At 30.3% G+C, this 12,298-nt stretch overlaps 3 protein-coding genes across 3 annotated transcripts; all 3 read left to right on the plus strand.

Moving 5' to 3' along the window:
* Positions 1-1,492: 1,492 nt before the first annotated feature.
* On the plus strand, positions 1,493-5,647 carry PPL_08070 (uncharacterized protein; the record flags this gene model as incomplete). The annotated part of the gene is made up of 5 exons (XM_020578900.1): positions 1,493-1,549; positions 4,402-4,472; positions 4,908-4,934; positions 5,339-5,470; positions 5,575-5,647. The coding sequence occupies 5 exons, from the start codon at positions 1,493-1,495 to the stop codon at positions 5,645-5,647; spliced, it is 360 nt and encodes a 119-aa protein (XP_020430739.1).
* A 174-nt stretch (positions 5,648-5,821) lies between these two features.
* PPL_08071 (uncharacterized protein) lies at positions 5,822-7,849 on the plus strand (the record flags this gene model as incomplete). The annotated part of the gene is made up of 4 exons (XM_020578901.1): positions 5,822-5,857; positions 6,232-6,327; positions 6,893-6,992; positions 7,767-7,849. 4 exons carry the CDS (start codon positions 5,822-5,824, stop codon positions 7,847-7,849), a joined length of 315 nt encoding a protein of 104 aa, XP_020430740.1.
* A 1,815-nt stretch (positions 7,850-9,664) lies between these two features.
* On the plus strand, positions 9,665-11,470 carry pckA (phosphoenolpyruvate carboxykinase (ATP); the record flags this gene model as incomplete). Its single annotated transcript, XM_020578902.1, has 2 exons — positions 9,665-9,767; positions 9,882-11,470. 2 exons carry the CDS (start codon positions 9,665-9,667, stop codon positions 11,468-11,470), a joined length of 1,692 nt encoding a protein of 563 aa, XP_020430741.1.
* Between the last annotated feature and the right edge of the window lie 828 nt (positions 11,471-12,298).

Raw genomic sequence — 12,298 nt, forward strand, 5'->3', positions numbered from 1 at the left:
TGCATTGAGTAAAAAAGGAGTAGATCTCTTGTGGACAAGATTTCTTTTTTTTTTTGTCAACACACACGATTGATTTGTTTTTTTTTTTTTTTCTTTTGTTTTTTTTCAGAGTTAGATACCTTTCAATCATTGAAGGAAATCCACTATAAAACAAATCTTTGAATGAAATGTAAAAAAAGATTTGTGGACTATTATTATTATTTACAATTAAAATATTTGTTATATATATTATTTGCTTATTTGTAAAAAAAAAAGACTATTTTGTGAAGATTGGGATCAATATAATCAATAAATATTAAAAAGGTGAGAGGCAAATGGGATGGACAACCATGATAAGTGATGGTGGTGGGCGAACCACAGTATTATAATCTCTTAGAGATTAGATTGAGAACAGTGGTTTATGTAACCAGGCATTTAAATATATCGTGGAAATAGTATCCAAATAGATTTTGAAAGATGTTTTAATTGAAAAAAGTCGGTGTTGTGTTGGGTGTAAACTAATGATATTTAAAAATTTAAACAACAGCCAGTAGCGAGCCTCTTGTATTGTTCAAAAAGTTTGGTTGGGTGATTTTCTAATTAATTAATTAATTAGCCTGTGTTGTCAGGTTGGTGGTGATGTGTTTGTTTGATGTTGCAGAGGCTCTGTCTATCTGTTCAGAAGTGTGTTGTGTGGGTGGTTGGTTTTAATTTATGGCAAACTAATGACTTACTACTGATAATTATAATTAATGATGATATTATTTGAGATGTGGTGGTGGTGGGGTGTGATAAAAGCAATTGTAGACAAAACTACTACAACTGTACAGTTGTTTGATTTGTTTATTAGTTATTTAAAAATAATAAATTTTAACAAGTAGTAAAACACTACTGATCGTTAGTGGGGTGTTGGTGGTTCAAGGATATGATGATTTGATATATGTCAAAAGGGATTAATTAAGTTGTAGTTGTGTGAATGATAATGAGGAGGCGTGGGTCGATTATTTTGGTATGAAACTGAATTATTGTTTTTTAATTTTTGTAGTGTTGTTGTTCAATTAATTAATTGAAAGAGCAATAATAGGTGCCATTAAATTTAGAAATTAATAAAAAAATCAAAAAGAAAAAAATAAAAAATAAAATAAAAAACAACTCAAATCACGAATCGACCCCCACAACCTTAATTAATTAATTAAAAAAAACAAGTGGGGGTTTCAATTTGGGCGGTGTGGTGGTCAAAGGATATTATTGGTGATTTCATGATGATGTTTCTGAGTGAGATATTTCAATTTTGTTTGAAAACACCGTTGAGTGAAAAATGCAAAAAAAAAAAAAAAAAACAAAAACAAAACAGCAAAATAAGCAAAAGAAAACCGATTAACAACAATAGCGTAAGGTTTTTTTTGTTTGCATTTTTCTTTTTAAGGTACATTTGTGAGATTTGATGATGGATTAAAAGGTTTGATTTGGTGGTTTGATGGTTTCATCTAGAATTAATATCAAAATGATAAAAATGAACATACCTTTTAAAATTCGTCAAGGCGGCTGGTCAAATAGAGAGATTATTATAGTAATAATACGGCTCTAATTGAAACTCTGCACTGCTGCTTCTGATACTAGTTCCTGTTGAATGATTTGGGCGGAGAGGGACTTTGTTGTCGTTAACTGAGAGAATGTGAAGATAAGAAATATTGAGTTAATGAGACGTGAATGGAATAAATAAATAACCAAAGGACAAATTATAAAAGAGTTTGAGTTTTAAAATTTTGAAAAAAAAATAAATAATTTAATTAATAAATAATAAATAATTGGATTCTAATATTGAGTTTGTTGTTTAATTAATAAATAAATAAATAAATAATTTAATAAATAAGTAATAAATAAATAATTGATTGAGTTTGATTAAATAAATAAATATTTTGGATTAATTTAATAAATAATAAATAATAAATAAATAATTTTGGATTATAATATTTCTTTTTGTTTGTTTTTTTTTAAGGTTTGTTTTGAATTCAAATATTATAAGATAAGATATGAAAAATTGATTATAAAAAAACTGGAATAACAAATTTGTTACAATAAATAATTTAATAAATAAATAAATAATAAATAAATAAATAAATAATTTAGAAATCTAAAAAGAAAATTATCTCTCTCTAGTTAAAGAAAAAAGTTTTTGTTTATCTCCTTTTTGTAGCGACTACTTTAAATCATTAAAAGTAAAATGAGTGGACAGGACAGAGGAAAAGAATAAAGAAATAAATGATGTTGTTGGTTGACGCCAATCACAAGTGAGTAAAGATGGAAGTTAGAGAGTAGCTTGTAAGAAGTGTAGGGTTCTATAAATAATATGTTGAATGATTGAATGGTTTTTTGCTGAAATTAGACAATGTATGATTTAGTTGCCAACAAGTAAACAATCCTCAATTCAGGATATAATGATTCAATAAAATAAATAAATAAATAAATGATTTGCTATTACGAATGCTATTATTATCCCAACATTTGGAATCAAATTTAGGAACTGATTTGATGTTGTTTGATTATTGGTTTAATGGTTTTATTAAACGAAATGTTGTTGTTGTGGTAAGGATTGAATGGTTTTATTGGTTTTGGTTTGAGCAGCTATTCAATTATAGTGGATAATTTATGATGACGATGTTTGTGATATATGAGGAATAAGTATGTTGGCACAATGGATGGATGATTGGAAATAGGTAGTTTATAATTTAGTGATTGTTGGGTACTTTGTCAAAATCAACACTTTCCAACTTAATAAAATAAAAAAAAATATTAAAAAATTATTATTGTTGTTCACACAAATAAATAACGGTACACTTGGTGTAGTAACAGAAAAAAAATAATTATAATAATAATAAAAGCAAGCAAACAAGGATTGATGAATTAAATATTTGACAATTGTGATACAATAAATAAGCTAATGAAAGAATAATCTAATTCGTTATTTTGAAAAAAGTGTAATTATATATCTATTTATATTTGTTGATGTTGCTATTGTGTTGGTAATAAATTATGAATTATGAATATAGTACTTGGTGACTGAGAAAAAAAAAATGTAAACAAAAAATAAGAAAAACAAAAATGTATTGAGTAACTTTGCTGTTACTATACTATAATTAATTTGTTTTATAGCTAATTAAAAGTAGCAGTTATGTGTGATCGATGAGAACTAAAAAAAATAAATATAACAAAGGTATATATTTTGGCAAATACTCTTGAGATTGTCAGTACCACCAATATATATTATCATCTATTCAGTAAATACACTTGAAGGAAAGAAGTGTTGATTGTGTGAAGATAGATATTGGTGGGGTAACTATTATCATTTTGATGTGTGTGTGTGTTTGTGATAATAATATAAAAATAAAAAAACAGAAAAAACCAAAATGTAATGAACAGAGATATAAAATCAAATATTTATAAATGTATCATATTTATATATGTATATAATAATTAATTAACACACAAACAAAAACACACACAAACAATCAAATCACTCCATTCATGAAAAAATTATGTGTGTGTGTGATGAGTGTTTTAATTGACGTTTCGTTACAGAAAGATTTGATAGTGTTAGAGGTGAAGTTAAGTGATGAGTGATCAAACAACCAATTTCTAAAAACAAAAACAAAAATAAAATAAAAATAATAAATAAAATAAACCTCCACAATAACAATAAACATAGTTATACATTGAAATAGATTTGATTATTTTGTATGTACATACTATGTGGTATAGATGTGAATTTTAATTTATATTTTAGTGGTTGGTTGTGTGTGGGTGACTTTGTGTATTTTAGTGGTTTAGTATAAGAGCTTAAATTGAGTAGACTACTCCATCATCACATATCATCACTCCGATATCCATACACACATGCGCACACACAAAGTGGGTCACTCGAAATTTCTATCTATATCAACAAAACACAACACACTCACTTACCAAAAATCAATCACATTTTTAAATCCAAAAGAAAAACATAAACCATCCATATGAATGGATATGTTATTTGAACAGTACTAAGAGTTTAGTACTATTGTGTTGTGTGTTTGTTGTATGGATTTATTGGAGTGTTGTTGGTGGTAATATAATGATGATGATCAAATGTTGATGTTGTGGTTTAAATTAATGAGCAACACTGATGGGGTGGTAGGTTGATGTTGGATGGATTTATGTTGGGCAACAAGGGTTGAACTTTATAAAATTTTGTTACTACAAAGACAATTATTTTTAAATAAATGACAAAACAAGCAAACTAAATGGAGCTACAATGCTTTGTGTGTACAAAAAAACATATATCTCTTTTATATCACTCATTTCTCTCGAGATCTTATTGTATTTCGTTTGTGTTTGATTTTGTATGGTGGGTATGTGTTCAATAGGATAATTATTAGAATATAGTATAAATATGTGAGTGAGTATGGTGTCACAACGGAAGCAAGAGCAACATCATTATCACTATCGTCATTAAGGTATACTTATTATTATTCTCATTGAAAAAAGGTATACCTTTTTAAGGTGAAGATACGGTGGATGATTGGATGAGAATTTGAGAAGAGTTTGAGATAGGTTTGTGTGAGGAAGTGGAGATTGAGGAAATGGGTAGTTATCACCTATCAACATTATTAACTAACACTTTTAAAAATATATAAAGTGATAGACACAGTCCAAACCAAGGAGAATATACAGAGTGCCATCGTTATATTATTTTTATCATAAAACTATAACACCTATTGGTTGTTATAAACAAATTTGATGATTGATATAAAGAGTAGTAGTGGTTGTTGTTTAGTGGTGATAATAATTTGACAACAACATAAAATTAATAGTAATGTCATCAACGAAAATTTGATATATAAAAATTTAATGGTTGTGGGCAAGCAAAAAAAAAAATATTATATTTAGAGAGCAGAGCCAATAGAAAGTATGAGAAAGTAGCTAAGGAGAGATAAAATAAACAAAGACAATTTGTTTCCAGATAAGAGAACTCATAATATAATTAAATAATTTTTTAAAAATTAAAAATAAAAAATGATAAAATTCTAAATTTGTCGATTGGAAGTAAAGAGGTATAAATAAATCAAGAGTGGGTTACCTTTTTGTTGTTTGTTTTTTTTTTATAAGGATTGCAATCCTTTTAAATTACTGTTAGGTAATGTAATTGAAGAACAAAGCCAATAAATAATGCTGAAGGTGTGCCAGGTCGGTTTAGTTTAAGTGTCTATTACTAGTAAACACTAAAATAATTTATATAATAAAAGGATAAATATATATATATGTATAATTTATATATTTATATAATTCTTTTAAAGACAAGTTAGAATTTTACCTAATGAAGTTTTGAAATTTTGGAAGTTGTAAATGGTTGGTCGAAAAATGAAATTAAAGAGAGTGGTTGTGAAGCAAGCGATCTAAAAAAGCAAGAGAGGATAGTATATAAAAATATTCAAAAAAAACGAGATAAAAATCGGTATGTTCGCAAGATTGATTGTTTGGTCAAAGCCAATTTGTTGCTGTTGGATGTGTGAAAAGTTGAGATGAATTTGGTTACTGTAATTCAACTAAATTCGTAAGGATCGTAATGATTGAGGTCCGGTACACAATGATCATTGAGCAAACCACTGACACTCTTAATATGGAGGCATAAAACAGGTGATCACTGTTTGACAAAGGTATTTGCTTTTGCTGCCGCAATAGATAACTCGCAACAAGTCCACAGTAACTGTTATGTTGATTTGCTATGAAATGTGTCAAGTGAAAGAAAACATACCAAATCAAATCTGTCAAATTAGGGTTGGGGTTGTAAGAGTAATTTATATATATGGCTGATAGTGGTGGTGATGTTGGTAGCCGGTTGGTAGATTAAGTATTTGGATAATGTTATAATGGTGTTTTGTTGTTAAATGTCAACTGCTACACTGACAAGCTTGACTGCCGACGGTTTAGAGTAAGGTTGAAGATGAGGTGAAAAGATTAAATGTGAGATGCGATGGATTTAGAAAAAAAAAACAGGTGACCGTTTATAAAATATAATTTATTGGACAATATAAAAAAAATAAAATCTTATGGGTGGATGAATTAAGAAAATGAGGAAGTTAGAATAATTCAAGTTTTGACACATCTAAGAATTTACAAACCTAAACAACAAAACAAAACAAAAATTAAAAAAATTAAAAATAAAAAAAGTTATAACATGTTGTACCACATTCTACTATTTTCTTTAATCTTTAGTTTCTGTTGGTTGTTGGTGGGACGATGCGTGCCAACAGTGGTGTGTGGGATGTTGTATGGTGTATGGTTGGACGTTGGACAAGTTTGGAAAGAGTAGTAAAAATTAATAAATTACAATGGTGATGAGGATGATGAAGAGGAGGAAGCTGTCGAGTCGACTCAGTGCTAGAGACACACAATATGAACCTATGTAACTGTGATGATGTATTTGTGTGGCAAAACTACCAGCCTTTTGCTGCTTAGAGGGTGGTACTGTCTCTGTTTGAAAAATGATAATTCAATAATTATGTGGTGGCGGTGGAAAGTTTACTTGATAGTATAGGTGTGTGGTTTGTTTGTTTTGAAAACAACTAATCTTGCACTGAATTTACAATGTGTTGATGAGAAAGCATCTATTTTTTTTAAATTTTTTATTTAAAGTTGAAGCCCATTAATTTTTTAATTAATTAATTTGGATGAGTGTTCCAAAATCAGTCGCATTCTCACCAGAGTGGCGTCTCTAAATAAAAAACAACAAAAAACAACAAAAAAAAAAAAGTGATAAAAATTTTGTAAGAGTCACATACTTGTGTCTCACATGTATCTCAATGTGTATCTGACCAAAAACCAAACAGATTAAACCCAAAAAAAAAAAAAAAAAACCAAGATCTGTTGTTTGCAGTTCGCTGAATTGTTAGCGGGGTGTAAAAACCATAGTGTTGAGCACTCTCATTGGTCAAAAGATCGTTTGTTTCTTTTGTTAGCGATCGTAACCACAATTTGCATGAAACAAAAAAAATAATAAAAACTTCAAAAAATCAACATAAAACTATCATTCACTATGGTCAACCATTTCTCAAATTAACTAAAAACGATAAATTTCTCCCGTTTTGGTTGTTTATTTTTTTTCGAAAATTTGAATTCATTTTAAAAAAATTAAGTAATTAAAAAAAAACCAAGCACTGTGGTTGCCGCATCTTGAAAAAAATAAGAAAAACTCTAAATTCGGTCGACTATGATTTTTTTTTTTTTATGGATTGTGTTGTTTTTAGCGTGGGTTGCAAAACGCATCTCTAATCAGGAAAAAAGTGTCATTTTTCAATGGTTCATACATACGATATGTTCATGATTTTCTGTACAGAAAATGTGTATGTATAAATTTGTGTTGTGATTAATATGAATAAATAAACATTAAATTAAGAATAAATAAAATAAAAAATCAATCAATTAAAACTGAACCAATTAAGAGGAGATAAATACGGTTGTGTTGTTGTTTGTGGAATCTTTAGTATCATTAATGTAACCCTCCATAAATAGAAAAGAGTAATTTGATGTATGTTGTTGATTGGTGCGTTCCTCATTTTCATAGCACAAATGAATGAATAGTGTTAATAAATTAATAACAACAGTGAGATCGAAGTATGCTTGTCAAACAATATTGAACAACGATGATGCCATAATGTGGATAGTCCTCATTTTACCCAATAGTATTAAATCCCAAAAACCACCAGTAAACTACCAAAATCCCACCCAAAACAACAATTCTTATAATCTAGATATGATAACAACATTAAACTACAGATTCTTTCTAAAATCTGGTGGGGTCGAAGCTTCGACCATAAGAGAAGCTAATGATTAATTAGTTAATCATCTTTAATTTTAAAAAGTTGATTGAACCGATAGTCAAAAACTTTCCTTTTTGGAACTTTTAGCTTTTCATTTGAAATTCTTTTGAAAAACCGTGATTCGACCACAACAGTCTTTTATTTCAATAATAAAATAGAAATCTGCCTGCATAAAAAAAAAAAAAAAATAAAAAAATAAAAATAAAATTGCAATTTGTGTGAACAATGAGCGAAAAGTTCAAGTAGTTTTCTATTTTGATTGAGTCATTTGTCTGTCTGTTGTCTTAAAGCAATTTACATATTTATGTTTAAGATCTCTTAAAATAGTGTACAATATCTTACACAAAGCAAGGTGAGATACTTTTAAATATCTAACCTCACACTCAAATCTTAATAAATATCTTGAAAGATATTTTGAAAGATGAAAGATGATTTGTGCATTTGAAAGACAAAACAAAAAAAAATTAAACCAAGAGGTTGTACAATGTCGTTTTTTTTTTTCTTCTTCTCATTCAACACCTGTTTATTTGCATGTGTTGTTGATATGTTGTCGTTTCAAGCGAAATTTCATTAGTGCAGAAAAGGTTACGATGAAGAGTTTGAATTCAAATTTATAAAATTTTATAAATAATATATTTTAAACATTATTGTTTTAAAACATAAATTTGTCTTTCAAATAGATATAATTTAATAATATTTGTCAAATCTAACTAATAAATAATTAAAATATCTTTTATTTTTACTAAAACATTAATAAAAAAAAAAGTAGTTGTTCATTTCATTTAATAATACTATTGATAGTAATCCTATTATTTACTGTTGATTACCATATCAGTTGATGAATGATGTGGATCCACATCACATTAAATTTCATCGGTTAATAAAAAAAAAAAAAACTTGGTTGTCAATGGCGATGGAGATGAAGGCTAAAAGAACATTTCGGGATGTGTTAAGTGGCAGTAAATTTGATTAACTACATCTTTATACTCTATTTATAATCATTAATCACACAATTGCAAAAAAAAAACAAAAACCAAGTGGAAATTTAACTTTCATTAACTATTGCCTGCAAAGGGAATTGTGATGCACTAATTTTGTTTGTTAACACTCTCTGCTTGCTATGTGTTGTATAAAGTCGGTTGTGTGTGATCTCACTACAAAAATCAATAAAATCAATAAAAAGCAATTTTCTCACGGTCCGTGAAAAAATTATTCATCGGCAATGCCTTTTTGTTTTAGAGTGCTGCGTGTGCATTAAAATTTTCATATTCACTCAACAATAAAAAATTAAAAAACAAAAACGAAAAAATAAACCAAATTAAATGTTTTTTCATGGATGAAACAGATGCAGTGAGTGAACTTGTGGGTGTTTGAAAAAGGCACTAGAACACTTGTTTACCTATGATTATGAATTATTCTGGTGCATTAAGAAGAAGAACTTAGAAAAAAAAACAAAAAATAAAAAAAAAAGAAACCAAAAAAAAATAAAAAAAAATCACCTTTATATATTAAAAAGATTTCAGATTATTATTATTATTTAAACGTTAAATGAATATAATATAATTATCATATCATAATTAACATTTATATAACATATATAAAAATAATAATTTGATTTTATTTTTATTTTATTTTTTAATTTTTTTTGTAATTCAACTTCAACTTCAATTCAATTCAATTCAATTTCAAATTTTAAATTAAATTTAAATTGAAATTAAATCTATTAGATATTATCTTATCTTATCTTATATATATTGTATCTATAATTAATTAGTAATAATAATATTAACCATAATAATAATAATATTATAAATATATATTAAATAATAATGTCTGCCATTAATCAACAAGTTGCACAATCAATTTCAAAATCATTGTCAGCATCGACTGCAGATGTTCCACCAGAGAGTCACGATCATGCCGACACCCTAGGTAAGAAGGGAAGAACTCTAATTTAACACCAATCTCTACTAACCTCAAGTATATATGTAAATATATTTGGTTAATTACCTCTTCTCCTCTCTATCTGTTTGTTCTTTTTTGTAGATGTTGATAGCTTACATCTCGATGAACACTTCACAAAGCAAACCAATATCTTCCACAATCCACCAGTTCCAGTTCTCTACGAGCAGGCATTGGCTCATGAAACTGGATCTGCAATGACCAGCACCGGTGCTCTCGTCACCAGATCCGGTGCCAAGACCGGACGTTCACCAAAGGACAAGAGAATCGTCCAGGAACCATCGAGCTCCAACGACATCTGGTGGGGACCAGTCAATATGCCACTGGACGATCTCTCCTTCATGATTAACCGTGAGCGTGCCATCGACTACCTCAACACCGTCGATAAGTTGTTTGTGATCGACGGTTACGCCGGTTGGGATCCAGCCTATCGTATCAAAGTACGTGTCATCTGCGCACGTGCCTACCACGCACTCTTCATGAACAACATGTTGATCCGTCCAACCAAGGAGGAGCTCAAGACTTTTGGTGAGCCAGACTACACCATCTACAACGCCGGTCAATTCCCAGCCAATCGTTTCACCAAGGGTATGTCGTCGGCCACCAGTGTCTCGCTCGACTTTGCTCGTCGTGAGATGGTCATCCTCGGTACCCAGTATGCCGGTGAGATGAAGAAGGGTGTCCTCACCATCATGATGTATCTCATGCCAAAGATGGGTGTTCTTCCACTCCACTCTTCGTGTAACGAAGGTAAGGAGGGTGACGTCACTCTCTTCTTTGGTCTCTCCGGTACCGGTAAGACCACTTTGTCCGCTGATCCAAACCGTTACTTGATCGGTGACGACGAGCACGTCTGGACCGACCACGGTGTCTTCAACATCGAAGGTGGTTGTTATGCCAAGTGCATCGATTTGTCGCGTGAGAAGGAGCCAGAGATTTTCGACGCCATCCGTTTCGGTGCCGTCCTCGAGAACGTCGTCTACAACGAGTACACTCGTAAGGTCGACTACAACAACATCTCCATCACAGAGAACACCCGTTGCGCCTACCCATTGGAGTTCATCCCCAACACAAAGTTCCCAGCGCTCTCCAAGAATCATCCAAAGAACATCATCATGTTGACCTGTGATGCCTTTGGTATCTTGCCACCAGTCTCCAAGCTGACACCACAACAAGTTATGTATCATTTCATCCAGGGTTACACTGCTAAGGTTGCCGGTACCGAAGTCGGTGTCACCGAGCCAACCGCTGCCTTCTCCTCGTGCTACGGTGAGCCATTCATTGTATGGCATCCAACTAAATACGCCCACATGCTCGCCGAGCAACTTCAGAAATTCAAATCACACGCCTGGCTCATCAATACCGGTTGGACCGGAGGTAGCTACGGTATTGGATCGCGTGTCAAACTCGCCTACACTCGTGCCATCATCGACGCCATCCACAGTGGTGAACTCGAAAAGGTACCAACCACCCCAATGGAAGTGTTTGGACTTCACGTTCCAACCAGCTGTCCAGGTGTTCCATCGGAGATTTTGATGCCATCCAACACATGGTCAGACAAAGCCAAATACACACAAACACTCACCAAGCTCGCCACTCTTTTCATCGAGAACTTTAAGAAATATCAAGACAAAGCTCCAGCCGAAGTACTTGCTGCCGGTCCAAAACTTTAAACAACAACAACAGCAACATAAAAACACCCCACGCCATCTTTAAACAAACAAAATCGTTACGTACTCAATATTATTATTAAAAAAATAAATAAATTAATAAATAAACAAAAAAATTATAAACTTAAAATGTTCTCAAGATTGATTTATTTTTAAATCACACCAAATTTCGATAATAAACGATTTTTTATTGTAACAAATCTATTACCAAAAACGGTCAATCATATCTGCAAAAAAATATCAAAAAAAATCATTTAAAAATTGCAAAAAACTATGCAAAAAAAAAAACAAAAATAAGATTAATGATTAAAAGTTTGTTAGTTTTTTTTAGCTAAAGATTATTGTTTTATTTATTTATTTTATTTTTATATTTTACTTTGCTGGTTAGTTCCAATTCTGGATTAGATTATAATCAAAAATCAGAATATTCTCAAAGGATTATTAGTTTAGCTTAGTAGTAGTAGGTCATTTATAATTATAAAAATACAACAAATATAGGAAAAGTAGGAGGAAGAAGAATAAGAACTATTAGTAAGAGAGGGTGAGAGAGAGAGAGAGACAGATAAGATATTGTTTATTTTTGGAAACACATTTCGTATTTGTGGTGTTATCTAACACTTCGCATTCGATATATTAATACCAACAATGATGATGACTCTTCTTTGATATCAACATAACCGGCAAAATCAAAAATATCAATGATTAGAATTCGAAATGTAGCTGGTGGTGATCAATGCTTCAATCTTATCAATCAAGAGTTCTTTCCTCCCCTTTAAACATCGGTGTTGAACATTTGATTAATCAAATATCCAATTTGTTTGATCAATCAAT

The sequence above is a fragment of the Heterostelium album genome, assembly GCF_000004825.1.
Source record: "Heterostelium album PN500 unplaced genomic scaffold PPL_scaffold8, whole genome shotgun sequence".
Classification (NCBI taxonomy): domain Eukaryota; phylum Evosea; class Eumycetozoa; order Acytosteliales; family Acytosteliaceae; genus Heterostelium; species Heterostelium album.